Genomic DNA, 17679 nt, shown 5'->3' with positions numbered 1-17679 from the left:
ACACAACAGTGAGTGAGCAACAATGCCTGTGGTGGAGGTGAAGGCTGATTTAAGCTGCCTGAGACGATCAGTGCACACCTGACTTGAGTCAAATGAATTAGACTGGTCTGGCTGTGATTTGTGACTACCAGGTAGTACCCGGTACACCTGGTAGTCACAAATCACAGCCAGACCAGTCTAATTAAATTGAATACTGGACAACTCACCCCGGTGCTTGCCTGTTTTTCCTCCCGGAATTTTCACCAGTGAGGGGGATAACTTTGTAATAATATTACAAAGTTATCCCCCTCACTGGTGAAAATCCCCGGTCACATATGCTATTGGCTGTTTGTATTCTTTTTGGAAAAATATAAAAAGATACTCCTGTGGAAAGGCTATATTATTTTACTTATATTGACCCTATAAACAATTTAGTATTATTTAGTATATGTAAGGTTTTGCCCACTCAAATGGTACCTCGTCAGATAATCCCCACATATCCTACAACAACTTCTGTGAACAGACTTCACTGTAGTAGCTTTTCATACATTATATTTGTACTTAGGCTGTCTGCTGTCATGAAAGTTTATAGTTAGAGAAATTCAAAGTCCAACCGTCTGCTGTCCAGCCTCTCCCACACCCCTCACTGGGGAAAACTCTGGGAGGAAAAACAGAAACGGGGTGAGTTGTCTTGTTACCCTTAAATCAGCCTTCACCTCCACCACAGGCCTTGTTGCTCACTCACTGCTGTGTGAGTGTATGTAGCAGGCAGTGTCTCAGAGACTACTGATTCTGTATCCCTCAGTCATGGCTCTTTCTAGGATTCAGATGTGGACATGGATTCTGTCTGCCTGTTTAACCTGGATTTGTATCAGTCAAGCAGCAGCAGCACCGTAAGTATACAGAGCTCCACTCCACTCTGTTTGGTTGGATGATATTTTGTTCTTGAAAGTTGAAAGGGTACATTTTAGTCTACAGTTTAGGCTTTTAGCAAATACAACGATGTATGTATAAACATTTCCATGATTTTATAGGCAATACATGGTGACCATTCCTGCAGTCATCCAGGCCGGCTCTGAGACCATGTTCTGCGTGGATTTTATGAAGCCCAACGAAAATCTCACCATCACCATCTTTCTAATTTACCCTAACTCGAACAAAACAATCTTCCAGAAGACTACAGACAAACCATTCCACCACTGTGGACTATTCCAGGTCACCTCTGGCACAGAATAAAGTTGATTTAACTTGGTTTTGTTGTTCCATTTCAACATAATGCTGACTTTTCTTGTATCCACCACAGGCTTGTCCAGTGAAGAATGAACTGGTGCTGAGTCTCGGGGTGGTGGTGGAAGGACAAACCTTCCTATCCAGAGAAGTCAGGAAAATCATGTTCAAATCCTACAAAAACATGACCTTCATCCAAACGGATAAACCAATCTACCTCCCTGGACAAACGGGTATGAGATTTAACTAAATTTGCACAATTTGAAAATGAAGTTGAGTAAGAGTTTTATAAACTACTGTGTCCGAACTAATCAGTTGTGAGTCGACAGCTGTCCCATTTAGCATTTATCCATGTTATTATTCAATCAATTCCTTTGTAGATCATTTTATCCAATGTCATTTATTGCAGTGAAATTCAGAATCTTTACCATGAATACCACGTTCACGCCTGTCAATGAGCTGGTGAGTGGTTGCTACTTGTATTACGTGTGTGTGTGTGTGCACGCAGTTAAATATTTTCTGGAGAAAAATTTATATGAAAACTAGAAAAGGGCAGGTATTCTGTCCAATCAGCAGATGGCTGCTCAGATGGCAGACGAGACTACTCACAGGGGGGAAAATGCCATCTCACCTCTGTACTGTCTGTCTGCTATTAAGCTAATGTGGATATAAATGTACATTTGTGACGACTACAGTATATTCATGTTCAGAGTGTTTGATGAGACTGATACAGATGATAGTTTCCTGTTTAACAGAATGATCTTTTTTCTATCTTTCAGTACAAGATGGTAGAGATTGAGGTAAGACTCACTGCATTTGACATATAACGACATGCACCGCATACAGTATATTACCAAATCAGATGTCATATGACTACAGATGAGCTATACCAGTAGACCATATGTTTGTTTGTGAGATGATAATTATGGTTGTCCGTTGCCTCTTCTCTCCACAATTCTCGTTTGATCAGGATGCTCGTGGTAACCGCATTGCACAGTGGGTGAACCAAATGTCTAATGAGAGCATTGTGGAGCATTCTTACCCATTGAACCCTGAGGCCCACGAAGGACCCTACAGAGTTATTGTTCATGTTGACGACATGGAACTGGATCATTATTTCAAGGTGGAGAAATACGGTAAGAGTTCACCCATCATCTAAACATTAAGCATGTATATGAAAATGTCTTTTTCACTTGTGGGGCATCCATTTACATTAATGTCATGACTATAAACGTGCAACAATTGTCCCAGTTTTGCCAAGATTTGATGTCAAATTGGAAGTGGATGACAAGCTGAGCATTGAACAAGAAGAATTTACAGCTAAAGTTTGTGCAACGTAAGTATGACGCATCAACTTTTGGCTTATGTTCCTGTGGTCTTTGTCTACACTCCCACAGAAAATAAACTTTATAATTTACAGCAAGCCTACTTTCCTGCATGGGGAAAAATGCCTTTAAATGCTTTGAAATATACATATTTTTTTGCAGTTTAAATGCATAAATTTTCTGCTATGGTTGACTACCTTTTAGAGATGAGTTTGTACGTCTCTTCATCAGGTACACCTATGGACATCCTGTGCCTGGTACGATAGAAGTGGAGCTCTGCCGACCACTTGATCGATACAGTGTTCCTGTTCCTGGCATGACTGTGCCCTGTCATAAAGAGAGTAAACGGGTAACATGATCTATTATAATATATATATTTGTGCAGTGAAAACAAATGGAACATTTTGCAACGCTGGTACTAGAGTAAAGGCAATTGGGTTTCTCAGTTGCCACTGACTGACTTTGGTCATTTGGATTACATATAAGTCAGCATGGCTTCCGTGGAAGAATGTTACGCAGCTACACTCCAAAAATTGCAAACTTGTAGATGGCATGTGTTTAGCATTTTAAATTGGTCATTCTAAACTGACTAGTGACTTAAGTTGTGACTCTAGCTGTAGCCTTCATTCAATGCCATTTTGCTTATGCTTTGCACCTCACAACATCTCAACGTCATTAAAAACTAATTAAAGGTTCAGACCTCCCAAAACAAACTGCAACTACATCCCATGAATGACCCACCTAATTCTGACACATTTTGCTATAGTTTGAGATGGCTCAGGGTAGAAGACGGTGTTAAGCAAATATCAATGAGATTGTATTTGAAGATGGCAAAATAAATGATGACCTCAATACCCTCATACCTAGACTATTGTGTTATCCTTTTTAGCCTTAATGTCTTGCACTAAAGTATTCAATCAACGATCACAGATATTTCATAAAGGCAACGGTTACACTATCTTCAATGCAAGGTTTTGGCTATGGCTACCAAACATTTCTCTTTCAATATTTTTATTGGATTTTCATCAAATTATGGACATGCATTACATTACAAAGACAAAAAAAATACAGAATCAACAACTACTACATGTCTATGAATACTGTTTCACAAATTGCATCTTAGTTCTTGGCCAACGCTTTGCCTGGCTTTGGCTTTTGTTTTAATCCATGACGTTATGTGCCTAAATGCCCTCATCAACTTTATGGCAATCTATAACCATTGACTTCTGAGGTCTATCTGGTGCACAAGAGGAATAGAAGGGGAGAATCTCAGTCATTATGTTTAAATCACACATTATGTATTTTCTTTTCCTCTTGTACAGACGTGTGCGAATGGCTGTGGGACTTTCACTTTCAATATGTCAACTTTCACCACACCTGCCAAAAAGTCTCTTGATGATGAACTGCAACTCAATGCAAAAGTAGACGAAGATGGAACAGGCAAGTCTTCACACTGGCTACGTTTACATGAGCAGTTAAATCCCCTTTTCATTCCGAATAGAAGTTAAATCGTATTAAACGTTGTTATGTAAACACCTACAAAAACTTACATCCGAATGAAAACGCTCGATGCGATCTAAAAACCATTCCGATGTCACTGGCCGGATTACTCCGATGTTCAATGCGATTGAAAGAAAATTGGACTCATGTATACACTGCTTCGGATGTAAATTAATTCTGGTCTTTCTGAGCATGCTCATTTCCATTGCGCTCCAACTCCAAGGCGCTCATAAGCCTCATATCCAAGGCGCGCTGAGGAGTTTGCACATAGAGCGCGTTATTTCGTGCATTTTGTGTGTGTGTGTGTGTGTGTGTGTGTGTGGTCAACGGTCTCTCTCTCACACTCTCTCTCTCTCTCTCTCTCTCTCTCTCTCTCTCAAAAATAACGAGCGACCCGATACAATAATAATCAGTGTGTTGCGTGCCCTGGCCGTGCTGTAGATAATAAAGTAGGCTACACATAAAAACGAGATGATCACCTTCCCAGCGGAGAAGGGGAGCCGCAGCAGGTGGGGAAAAAAAGACGGTAAACATAGTATGTCCGTCCTTATCCAAGCAGCAGCCTCAAAACTACTGCGGAATGAAATGATGGGATTTCAAAGTGTCGTCTTTCGTCTGAAAGTCACAATGAATGAACTGCCTATATTTTATGTGTCCAACAGATGGCGTAGTTTCACGTGAATTAACATGTATCATGTCTTCTATCACTTCTCCATATAAACACTCATTCGGAATGACCATTTCCCATGTAAACTCGTGGCAAAAAACATTACATCGGATGTATTTTATTCTGAAGTATTTATTCGGAATGATCACCCTTCATGTAAACGTAGCCACTGTTGGAACCGTTTTAAGCAAAAATGAAGCCATGAGCTTAGTAGCTCATCAATGTTTCTAACACTGAAATGACATGGGGTTATCTCCACAGGTATTGCACTGTCTGCACAAGAAAAAGTGATCTCTCTAGTTTATTGTATTGGATATCTTTCCTTCATTGAAACACCCATGGTGTATAAGGACCAATCAGTGATTGAAGGAAAAGTAAGTCAAAATGCTTCATAGTATAGTTGTACACATTTGGCCATATTATTATGCACTCTGTATAATATTTTTATTTCCATGTATAATATTTTTATTTCCAACAGGTCAAAGCACGTGACTTGAATAACGCACCCATTCCTGACATGACGGTGTACCTGTTTGAGGGTCAAATACGTTTAACGGCGCATCAAATATTGACTGTCAAGACTGACAGCAACGGTGAGGCCAGTTTCTCATTCAACACGGCAGACTCCATGGAAGACCCAGGACAGGACATCTTTCTCACAGTAAGTCAGCCTTGGTTATGCAATTTCGTGCATATCTATCTAGTCCCCCAGGAGTCTACATTAAAGTCCATTTTCACGTTACACCAAATCTATGAAAATGGCAGCTCTAAGGTTCTGCATGTCAGATCATAGGGAACGAGTGTTCCAAAATGTTGCTGAAGCATCACCGGAAGTCTAAAAAGGGAACGTATAGACAAATCCACAGAGGGGTGCCCTGGGCGCGGCCATTACTGAGGTGTAATCCATGGAGCAGGTGCTCCGTAGGCCAGGTGTGGCTAATCAGTGCTGCTGTGCTTAATGGCCGCACCCAGGCAACCCTCTGTGGATTTGTCGATACAAAATAATATTCAGGTTGACCGACTTCATTTATATATTTTCTCTTTCTCTTTCTCTTTCTCTTTCTCTTTCTCTTTCTCTCTCTCTCATATCAAGGCTAGTGCGACACCAGAGTTGCAGTACCACAAGTACAGAGTGCCACACTATGTGGACGGGGAACACCGACTGGTCCAGGAAGCCACCGTTGACCCCAAGACCGTGAGCTCACTGGAGGTGAAGTGGATCTGGAACCCACTGATCTGCAATAGAGAAAACAACATAACCATCCACTACACTGTAGTTGGAGAGACTACAGGCCCCATGGACCTGATGTACCTGGTGAGTAGTACCACACTGCTTGGAGAGACTGCAGGCCCCATGTACCTGGTGAGTAGTACCACACTGCTTGGCTGGGCACGCCAGCGAACTCAATTGGCATAAAGTTTACTGGAGACATTGGGAAAACCTGGGACTACTGAGAAACCAGAACACCTATAAAGTCCTGCAGCATACAATACATTGAGCAGGTATCCGGTTTCTTAGAAAATCTTCGAGGTGCATGAACTGCAAAACGGAAGTTCTTACTGTAATTTTGTTCTCCAGAAATAATGCACCCTTTACAGGTTGTTTACATGTCTATTCAGCAGAGCTGAACTAAGAGGGAGCATCTTCCTCTCAATGAAACTCTTAATGTCTGATATAAAATGGTGGTGACATGTGTATTAGAGGCCATGTGGTTGTCTACACCCTGGCAATAGTACACATTCAGTACTTCGATTAACTAAATGTGCAGTTGACGTATGTACATGTATGTATCATCGGCTTACTCCATTTTGTCTCTAGATTTTATCCAGAGCAGCCATTCGCCACCAAGGACTAGTAACTATTGATGTGCTGTGTAGTTCAAGTAAGTCTACACAGGACGTAATTGCCGTTGTCTTTTGTTAAGCTTCCTTTAATTTGAACTTAAACAGAACTTAGTTTGAAAGCTTCAGTTTATGAACATTCAGAAGAATAAGCAGAAATGCATATAAGCTGCAGCAGTAATATATATTCGATTGAGCTATACTACAGCTACAGTTTACTACCAATTTCCTTACCTACTGTGTTTCCAGTCACCGATGGTGAGATCTCCTTCAAGTTGGATGTCACCCCAATAATGGCTCCATTGCTCCAGGTCCTTGTGTACGCCGTCCTCCCCAGTGAGACGGTCATTGCTCACAGAGCAGAATTCACCACAGAGAAATGCTTCCGTAATAAGGTCAGTTCAAGTTTAGCCTCTGCTCTCTTTTGTGCCAACTGCCAATGTTCATGTGATCTCAAGGGATCTGGGTAACCTTGTCTGGTGGAGGATGTGGAGTCAGAAGACCCTTCAAATGTGAGTAGGGCTAACCTGTGGCTTGACACATTGCACGTGTCAAGGTCTGCATTCATGGTGATTTGTTTACAATCCAGGTGTTTCTGGAGTTCTCTCCATCCACGGCGATCCCCGGAGAGAAGAATACACTGCAGGTGTCAGCCATGTCAGGCTCGCTGTGTGGTGTCAGTGCCATCGACAAGAGTGTTCACATCAAGGAGCCAGGGAAGCGGCTGGATGCAGACAAGGTGAGACTTTCATATGCAGGGACAGACTGTAACTAAGCCGGGCGCACTCTTGTCTTTATCTGGGATGTCTGAATGAGACCTCCACTCTGGACACTGTCCTGGGGCATGGGGAGATGACACCGGGTCCAGTAATTTTCAATTTTCCTTGGAGCTGTTCAGACCGGTCCACCGTTTTGGAACTTTTGTTTGTTTACCCCTACCAACCTGTATTTTACAAAAGACGCAGATCATTTTGACAACTGCTTTTCACAACCTCTTTTCTTTTGAACAGATATTTGACCGGTTGCCAGTCAAGACAGCAAACTATATTCCAATTGAACTTGACGATGTTGTGCGGCCTGTACAATGTTTGCCTGTGAGACAAAAAAGAAGTCGTTTCTACGTTGGATATGATGAAAGAAAGGATGCTTTCACAATGCTTATGGTATCTCTTTGCAATAATATCATGTACAATGTTGACTATGTACAACATCTATTTCTAAATGTGTGTAACATTGTTTTTTCACTACCTGTTGAGGGATGCACTCCCAATTTACTGGGCTATTTTTAATGTTTTCTCTAGGACCTGGGACTGAAGATGGCAACAAATTTGGCTATCAAAGCACCTTCCTGCGTCCTCTTCAAGGGAAGAGAGTACTACAAAGACGTCCCAAGTAAATTTAACAAGCATGACAGAAGTTGATTTCAGTGTGTTTGTTGGCATTCATGAATATAGTGTTTGGTTTTTTTTCCCCTCAGTGCCCATCTGGGGCTTTCTTGCGTACGCTGGTCCAGGATCTGCCATACAGACCATCCGCTCCTTCTTCCCAGAGACATGGATATGGGACCTGGTGGCAGTGGGGTGAGTGCACAGAGCTACAACACGATTGTTAAACATCCTATTGTTTGAAATTGAATGAGTAGTTCAAGATTCACTTCAAAGCTGTATTTATGATGTTGGTGTCTTTACAATTCCACAAACTTTGTATGTTTTAGCTAAATTACCACAGCCAGCATTTTTTTTTTTTTTTGTTTGGGGGGAGGTTGAAAGAATATCATAAGCCACACAAAATGGAAGGTTACTTGTGTGATCATGAGAAACTTGTTCAATCAGAACTTGTTTTCATTAGCCAGCATGTATGTCCAATAGTTTAATATTTGTCTGTCCTTCCATCCAGGACCTCTGGAAAAGCGGACGTGTCCCTCACTGTCCCAGACACCATCACCACATGGGAGACGGAGGCTTTCTGCTTGTCCTCAAGCGGCTTCGGTCTCGCTCCTCCCAAGGAGCTCAAAGTCTTCCAGCCCTTCTTCCTGGAGCTCAGCCTGCCTTACTCCATCGTCAGGGGAGAGACATTTGTTCTGAAGGCTACTGTCTTCAACTATCTGTCCAGCTGCATCATGGTACTTTGTTGTAAATGCCAGTACATTTGTGGCAACTTTTGGTACATTCTGTAACCTGTGTAGACATATTTACAATATTCATTGGTGGCTAACTCGGGCTGAAACATTGCCCAAATATTAAGTCTAAGTCATACTGTAGAAATCATATGAAAATTATAGGTTGACCAGATGACTAAGATCTATAAGAAGCTACACCGTAGTTGGAGCCCTGGCTTGTTATATTTTAATGGTCTAAAAGTATGGTTGAATCATCTCATTTCACATTGTTTTTTATTCCATCAGGTGAAGGCGACTCCCAGCACCTCATCAGATTACACTCTCTCAGCCATCCCTGGTGAAGAGTACTCCGCCTGTGTCTGTGCCAACGGACGCAAGACCTTCAACTGGACTATGGCTGTCTATGTCCTAGGTGAGACCTGAACTCTACCACAGTTTAAATCATCAACACTATGCAATAACGTTGTACCAACACTCATGGAAATGCCTTTGGCTTCCCTCTGGGACAAGCTATGACACATAATCAAAGGGCACATTGCCCACGGAAGGCAGCTTCCATTACTTCCACAACTTTCAGTCCATTTTCAAGAGGACCTTCTGATCTGCATGTTATCAGATGTTTGACGTGTCATTGCAAATGTCTGTTTCCAGGCGTTGTTAATGTGACTGTGACTGCTGAGGCAGTGGCGTCCACTGTATCGTGTAACAACGAGGCGGTCAGTGTACCTGAGAGAGGTCGCGTTGATGTCATCACTCGCTCTCTGATAATCAAGGTAGAGTTTTGTCTGTCTCCCTAACAAGTTGTATGGTCCTATGCAACGATTTCCAAAGAGTCACATGTCCAATCTGGTGTGCCCTCTGCTCCAAATAACTTAATAAAATTAATTGGAGTCCAGCTTTTCTAAATTCACTTTAGTTATTGGCCCCACTAGGGGTGTCTGGCCAGTTATAGTCCAGCACTTTTGAAAGTGCACTTTGCTTTACTCGATGTACATTTGGCCGATACTGGATTGAATTTTCTGCCTTTCTCCCTTTTCAGTCGGAAGGAACGGAAGTTAGACGGACCTACAACTGGTTATTGAATGCTAAAGGTGAGTATAGAATCCTGCAGCGCAACGTGCTGTGAGCTGTTTGGTTCTTTAGGGGGTGGTTCAGTGGTTGACACCGGGACCTAATATGATAATGCCTGTTTCCAGAGTTTGTGACTGAGGTGATTGTTTCATTTCTGTTCCTCGAGTTCATGTTTTGTTCAAAGTTAAATCTTTTTTCTCTGTCTAGGATATATCGGAGAGACTCTAACAGAGGACTTCCAGCTACAACTCCCTGAGAATGTGATTACGGGATCTGCCAGTTGTTCTATATCCGTCCTGGGTAAGGATGCCTGTGTGTATACAGATGTATACAGTGTTTGCAACTAGACCCACATTGCTGATGTGGCAGTCAGCTGACCAATTGGGCGGGGTATATGGGGCTCCATTTTCGTCATCGCTAAACTCCTTATCCCAACACTTCTTTGTCTTTTTTTTTTACTATTTTGCAAAACATCTTTGAATAGTTAAAATGGCCAGTCTACAATCTCACAACATGTCGATTGGCTAGTTGAACTAGTCAAATGTTTTTCCATAGTAAAAAAAGGCAAAGGGGTTTAGCGGTGACTAAAATGGAGCCTCACCTAGACTGCATATATATATATATTTTTTAAACAATATATTTATTGAATTTATTTGTTCTTTTTTTGACAGACAATACAACAAAACAATACATAATACAGACAAAAAAACAAAACAATAACATACATATATAAGTACAGTATAATATAATAATGGCACTTAGAATGGTATCAACAACAACACAAGACCAAACAGCTGCAGAGAATACAATTAGACAATTTCCACCATTAAATAAGATAAATCATTAACCGTAATATATTGGATAAACCTTCCCCATATCTTATCAAACATCTTCTGTTTATTCTTCAAAGTATAAGTGATTCTTTCCAGAGGAAGACACAGTGATAACTCCCTAAACCACTGAGCAATACTGGGTTTGCCTATCTTTTTCCACGATAAGGCTATAGCCCTTTTGGCTTGTAGTAAACATAATTCCAGTAATCTTTGTTCGCTACTCTGAATCTTATGGCCAGGTGGGTAAAGACCTAATAGAAACAGTTTTGGGTCAAGCTCAATATCTATCGACAATATCTTCTGAATCTCCCTCCTCACTTCTTCCCAGAATTCTTTCACTCTTGGACATGCCCACAGACAATGGAAAAGTGTACCTTTGTCTTTACTACATCTGATACAAGTATCTGGAATATCTGCACTAAATTTATTTAATTTCTCTGGAGTGATATAAACCCTCATCAGCCAATTATATTGCAACAGTTTTAACCGAGTGTTACCCGTCTGGGATTGAGCATCCATACAGGCTGAGCTCCACTCTTCCAATGTCAATTCCCCTTGTAGATCAGCATTCCATGCATTATATTTGGATTCAGAGGATTCAGGAGAGAATTCTACTAACATAGAGTATAAATCAGAAATGATGCCCCTATTAAAGGGGTTTCTGATAAGCTCTTTTTCTATTATTGACAGGGGAGAGGGTGTCAGAGAATTCACCTGTTTAACCCCTATAAAGCTTCGGAGTTGTAAATACTTAAAGAAGTGTGTACGGGGTAAATTGTATTTAGCAGCTAGTTCATCAAAAGAGAATAGATTCCCCCTTTTGTCAAAAACATCCTTCCATTGTTTAATCCCTTGCTTGGCCCATATCTTGAAGCCCCCATCCGCCCTTCCTGGGGTGAAATATTCATTTCCCCAAATTGGGCTGAATCGAAAACTGGGTTGGATATCCAAAAGATAAAGTCTGACATCCTGCCAAACTTTAATCATGTTTTTAACCATAGGATTAGCTGTGTATTTTATCAGTTTTTTTACTCGAATTAGAGTAAAGCTATTCGGGCAGTGGGAGCTTCAAAGAGTATGATTCAATGTTCCTCCATGTGGGGGATCCCTTCTCCGTATAATAGAACATTATAGTTCTCAACTGAGCTGCCCAATAGTACCATAACATATTGAGGCACTTTAGCCCTCCTCTCTCATAAGGTAAATATAACAAAGATAAACGGAGTCTGCATATATATATATATATATTTCTGCATTATGGTTGTTATGCACTGTTTGCTCCCACCGCCAAATAACTTCTGTTATTTCTGTTCTGCATGGAGGGTTGTTGTACGTCTATCTCCCTGCTCTTAATGTTTGATGTTTGTGCCGAGCAGGGAGAAAATGTAGCGGAGCCGAACACCAAGATAAAATATTATATGCACTGATTGCATTCTTGTTTTCTGATTCTATAACCAGTAAGACGCCTAAGAGTTGTGTGCACACATCCGCCTCGTTGACGGCAGACTGCTGGGCGAGTGCTGGCGCTTTGATATGGGGTGTCGGATGAACGGAATTAATTCTGTACTGGCCATATAAGGAGCATGTCTTGAGTGTAAATTCACAATACATTTTGGTTAAATCTATTTGTGAGTTATCTGACTGAATTGCCTTATTTCAAGGACAGTCTAATACCAAAAGAATGTAATCTTCTGAACATTTGTATTACTCATTGACCGTTGATTAAACAAGCACCCCTTTATGGCTCTTTATAACTACAAAGCATAACCCAGACCCTTCCCTTAATTCATAACCTCACATTTTCTCTGGAACATCATCTTGTTTCCGTAGGTGATGAACATTTTAAAACATTAACTTGTACATACTGCCAGTAATTTACAAGAGATTTTGAGACTGATAGGCCAACATTGCTGTCCTTGGAGCCCCTTTGCTGTTACAGTTTCAATCTAGTATCTCTTTGACGACAGGCGACCTCCTGGGCCGTGCCATGAAGAACGTGGATGGACTGCTGAGGATGCCGTATGGATGTGGGGAACAGAATATGGCGCTCTTAGCTCCCAACGTCTACATCTTGCAATACCTGGAGAACACAAACCAGCTCACAGCGGCCATCAAGGAGAAGGCCATGCCCTTCCTGGTCGGCGGTGAGTCAAGTTTCTGGATTGTCTTAATTTAGTAAATGTTTCAAGGGCCAGCAATCGAGTGTCGCCCTCCCAACGCACCTTTACCTCACCCACAATGCTGTGTTCCTCTGTATTTTTCATGACTTTATAATCATGAATAAACTTATATTCAGGCTACCACAGACAACTACACTTCAAGCACAGCAATGGTGCCTACAGCTCGTTTGTAAATGGTGAAGAGAACACTTGGTGAGAATATTATTAAATGTGTATAACAAATGCTACAGTATAATTTAGTTTGAGGTATGGGGATATAATCATTCCTCAACTGATGTCTTGATAACACACAAGTGTGTAAATATCTTTGTCCAGGTTGACTACATTTGTCCTGAGAACTTTGGTCCAAGCGAAGTCTTTCTACAGCTCCCTCGACCAGTTGAACATACAGTCGACCATAGAACAAGCGAAGACCTGGCTGGATAGTAAACGGAAACCCAATGGCTGTTTTGAACAATCTGGAAAACTCTTAAACAACAGATTGAAGGTATAGAGAGGACCAATTGGAGTCGGGTACACACTCGGTAAAGGAGTTTAGTGTAGCATGTTAATGTTTCTAAAATATATTTTGGAGTAAAACTCTAAAATATATTTTAGAAACATAATGGGAGATTGTAACATGTCTTTGTATTATTGCTCTCCTCTGCAGGGTGGAGTGTCAGATGAAGTGACTCTCAGTGCTTACATCACTGCTACATTCCTAGAATGTGTGACGATAATGGGCAAGGAGAAATTCGGTATCGATGCAAAGGTAATTGTCCTGAGAGTTTTGATGCAATAAGATTCAGAGAATGCTGTGGTGCTATTATTCAAATGAAGCACATTTGCCTGGAGAAGGCTAGCTTATGTCACTGGAGGTAAGGGCCACCTGTCTCTCTGTAGGAACATGTGGGGAGTCTGTCTTGCCTGAAGGATGCCATCAATGTGTCCATGGAGACCAACACCTACACTACAGCTCTGCTGGCCTACGTCTTCTCTCTGGCGGGTGACACGACTGCAAGCTCACGGCTCCTTAATCGCCTGGACGAGATTGCATTGGAAAGCGATGGTGCGACTGAAAGCATTTAGATAACGTAAAATTAGATAAGATTGTTATCAAACTGTATTTACTTGAGACTAAAATTAATTTTATTAGCAGCCGTAAAGCATTAATGCAGTCAGTGCTGTGTTATAAACAGTGGAGGTTATGCGGGAGTGACAAAAAATACTTTATGGCCATGACGACCCATAATGTACAGTAAAACATTAGACGACGTTAAACTCGGCACTCACTTTATGCATGTGCAGACCCTTTTATTGTTGTGCATTTATCAGTAAACTTGATAGATTTTTGTTTTGTGTCTTGGTGCATCCCCAGGAGGTTTCCTGCATTGGTCTCAGACCTCCGACGACACTTCGGCCTCTCTGTCCGTAGAGATCACCTCCTACGTGCTGCTGGCCAAGCTTGCCAGCCCCAATCCTAGAGCTGCAGACTATACACCCATCGTGAGGTGGTTGGCCCGCCAGCAGAACTCTTACGGTGGCTTCTCCTCCACACAGGTTCGGATGAAATGCTGCCTTCGTCCACAGACTCCACACCTTGTTGCACTGTTTGCGAGAGTATAGTCTCCTCGTTCTAAATGGTTCGTCTTTCTTAAGCTCTAAACAGCAGGTCCTTAGATCTCTGAAATGTTCTTATGCTCTCCTTAGATCTCTGAAACCGCACATCTTTGTAACTATTATGATGTTGCTCTCCTGGAGTCTCGCTTTCACGTAATACACAGTAGTAAAACATAAAAGCCATTGCAACATCTCTTATCTGTGATGCTGCAATATTATACATTAATTGATTTTGGCCAGTGGCATGGGTAGGGAGGAGGTTCTATTGAAAAATAATATGGTTGTAATAATAATGAAGAGAATCAGACATTTATTTGACAACTTTGTTCAAAATTGTGAAATATGAAATGGTTCATTGTTGACACCCTGAGCGTACAGGACTGGTTCATTGTTGACACCCTGAGCGTACAGGACTAAGTTCACCGTCCTTTCAATTAGTAACACCCAGTGCCCAGGACTGTTTGATCAGAAAGATCAAGAGGTTATTTATATCAAAACCCATCGCATCGCTCCACAGGCTGGGAGCTCCTGTTGCACAACATTCAATGTTCAGGTGGTTTGTGTGCTTTGTAGGACACGGTAGTGGCTATTCAGGCCCTGGCTCGCTCCGCCGATCTGTACTTCAAAGCGTACTACGACCCTGAGGCCTCCAGCACTCTGACGGTCAAATCCTCCAGCGGTGAAGAGATCTTCAATGTGAATATGGCCAACAGACTGCTTTACCAGGAGAAGGCGCTGCACATTGTGAGGGGAGGAGTGTACAGCCTGGAGGTCAAGGGCACTGCATGCCTCGCAGTGCAGGTCAGCTCACCATCTATAAAGTTGTATATTAACTGTCCTATATGTAATTACATTTACAAATGGCCTTTTTCTTAAAAACAAGCCATGTAGAATTAGCCATTTGCTCTTCATGACTGTAGAAATGGAATTCCTCTTCCGTTTCCTCAGATGTCTCTTAAGTACAACATCCCGACAACAGTTGAGGAAAGCAGTTTGTCCATCAAGGTCACACCTGAGGCCAACTGCAGCAGAAACTCTCACTCTCTGACACCGACGATGACTCTGAAACTACAAAGTCTGTAAGGATCACCCGTAGAGATGGAACCACAACCATGTTAAATGTACCCATTATTGACGACAATCCCCACTAATTATGAACAAATTATAGGCAATATTATTGTATATTCAAACATCCAAAAGCTTCCCAAAACCTCCCCCCAAAATACTTTAATTAGAAATGATGTTTTAACATGTTATACCCACACAGATATACTGGAAATAAAACCACTACAAACATGGTGTTGGTTGATATAGCGATGCTTTCTGGATTCATCCCACACCCAGAGTCTTTGAAAAAGGTGAGTTAACTTATTATAAACATTTTTGACCTTGGTGAGAACTTCTAATTTGTAGACATGAACGTTCCAACACATGGGTATCATCCATTACCTCTGTATTGGTTATATTTTAACCAGTTTAATATGGTTTCTTCACAGCTGAAAAAGGCTCTGCTGGTGGATCTTCTAGAGCAAAAGGACGACCACATCATTCTGTATCTAACAGAGGTGAGAGGGCGGGGGGGGGGGGGGGGGGGGGGTAGGATAGGATAAGTAAGGGATATTGTCTGCCTAGGTCTAGGTGGTCACATTGTAGAGAGATAATTCACAGACGGGGTGTTTATAACTACCGACGTGAAGCGTCACCCTGAAGGTGAATTATATCCTACAATGACCACCTAGGCAGACATTATCCCACTTATTACACGGCTACTTAATACATTAAGTAATGAAAGTATTCCATAAGTGTTGCGCTGGCCGGTGTCTGCCCAGCGGAAAACAATGGGAAGTGAGTTGATCAATCCATTTTTGAGAGCAATGTTTAGCTGTATACGATAGAAAGACAAAGGAGGACTATTGGGAACCACTGCCATAACAAGTATATGACTATATATATTATATAGATAGGGTACAGTATGGTGAACTACATTTCTGCCAACAGTTAACACTGTTAACAGTCAACCACACCTTGGAGCTCATACAGACTGTCCCTGTTCTGAACCTGAAACCAGCACTGGTCAAGATCTATGATTACTACCATCCAAGTGAGTACATGTGTGACTAAACCCTGAGTGAGTACATTTGTGAGTACATGTGTGACTAAACCCTGAGTGAGTACATGTGTGACTGAGATGTAGGAGAGGTTTAACACTGTACTAGTATTGGGGGATGTGCATGCATTTTACAGTAGATTATTGTAAAATTCTGACCTAGTGTTGTAGGCAAATTGGCCATTTCCAAATTTGGGCACGGTTTGAGCCGATCTATCCTCCTTTACTTCCATTATGAATAACTAATAATAAAACCTGTGGAAGGTACTACTGTATGTTGACCTATACTGGCACAAGAATTTTTTTTTGGCAGCAGCAGATTGCAAGATTAGCTCTGGGCAAAGAGAAAATCGAATGGTTTGATTATATAGTTGCATGCAGTTTATTATATCATGAGCATTGATCTAAAATGGTGATTAAGCTGTTGGTCAATCTATGTTTGAGTTGTCCCATAATTAAAATCTGCGTTTTGACCTGTTCCAATATCTGATTAACGGACACCAAATGGAGGACTCTTCTGTCCTGTTGCTCTGATTAACGGACACCAAATAGAGGACTCTTCTGTCCTGTTGCTCTGATTAACGGACACCAAATGGAGGACTCTTCTGTCCTGTTGCTCTGATTAACGGACACCAAATGGAGGACTCTTCTGTCCTGTTGCTCTGAAGTAAACTCATGGTGGTCTTGTTTTCACTCAGGTGACAACATGGAGACGGAATACAGCTATCCTTGTCATTGCCAGTAACCATGCATGATGTAGCCAGCAGGTACAGACTATTTTACAAATTGATTCCTCAATGTGTGTTTACAGTAAAAGTGTATCTTTTAAATGCATCAATTTTTTATATATATATATATATATATATAATAAGTATCGCTCTACATGGCATGCTCTACTACAGTGGTTCCCAAAGTGGGGTCCGGGGACCCCCAGGGGTCCCAAATGGACTGTTATGGGTCTAACTCTGAGTACAAATGGAATCAAATGGACCCTAATGGGTCAAATTTGTACACTCTCAGAGTTTAACATTGATTTTACAATATAAATTGAGGGTCTCTGAGATGGAAATGGGGGTCCGTAGCCTAATGCAGGTCAAACTGGGCTGGTCTATAATTGCAGTATAGCACTGTATTGACACTGTTCAAAATTAGTAATGGATATGATAGATATATAAATGTTTGCTTAACCCCCTTTTAATAATATATGTATATTTTAATTGCTCACAATGT

At 41.4% G+C, this 17679-nt stretch overlaps 1 protein-coding gene across 1 annotated transcript; it reads left to right on the top strand.

Moving 5' to 3' along the window:
- Positions 1–1020: 1020 nt before the first annotated feature.
- LOC310863941 (alpha-2-macroglobulin-like) lies at positions 1021–16463 on the top strand (the record flags this gene model as incomplete). The annotated part of the gene is given in 25 exon segments (XM_083772477.1): positions 1021–1194; positions 1283–1439; positions 2763–2788; positions 5177–5359; positions 5792–6068; positions 6790–6935; positions 7130–7279; positions 7842–7936; positions 7938–8120; positions 8437–8662; positions 8945–9071; positions 9311–9432; positions 9699–9750; positions 9938–10030; positions 12531–12707; positions 12860–12935; positions 13059–13230; positions 13393–13494; positions 13626–13791; positions 14101–14282; positions 14916–15143; positions 15291–15421; positions 15610–15700; positions 15839–15907; positions 16383–16463. Coding segments are annotated over 25 exon segments (3486 nt in total).
- Between the last annotated feature and the right edge of the window lie 1216 nt (positions 16464–17679).

Source organism: Protomyctophum parallelum (genome assembly GCF_964188405.1).
Source record: "Protomyctophum parallelum genome assembly, chromosome: 9".
Taxonomy (NCBI): Eukaryota; Metazoa; Chordata; class Actinopteri; order Myctophiformes; family Myctophidae; genus Protomyctophum; species Protomyctophum parallelum.
Note: the sequence above shows the minus strand (reverse complement) of the source record. Positions and strands in the feature narration are given on the sequence as shown.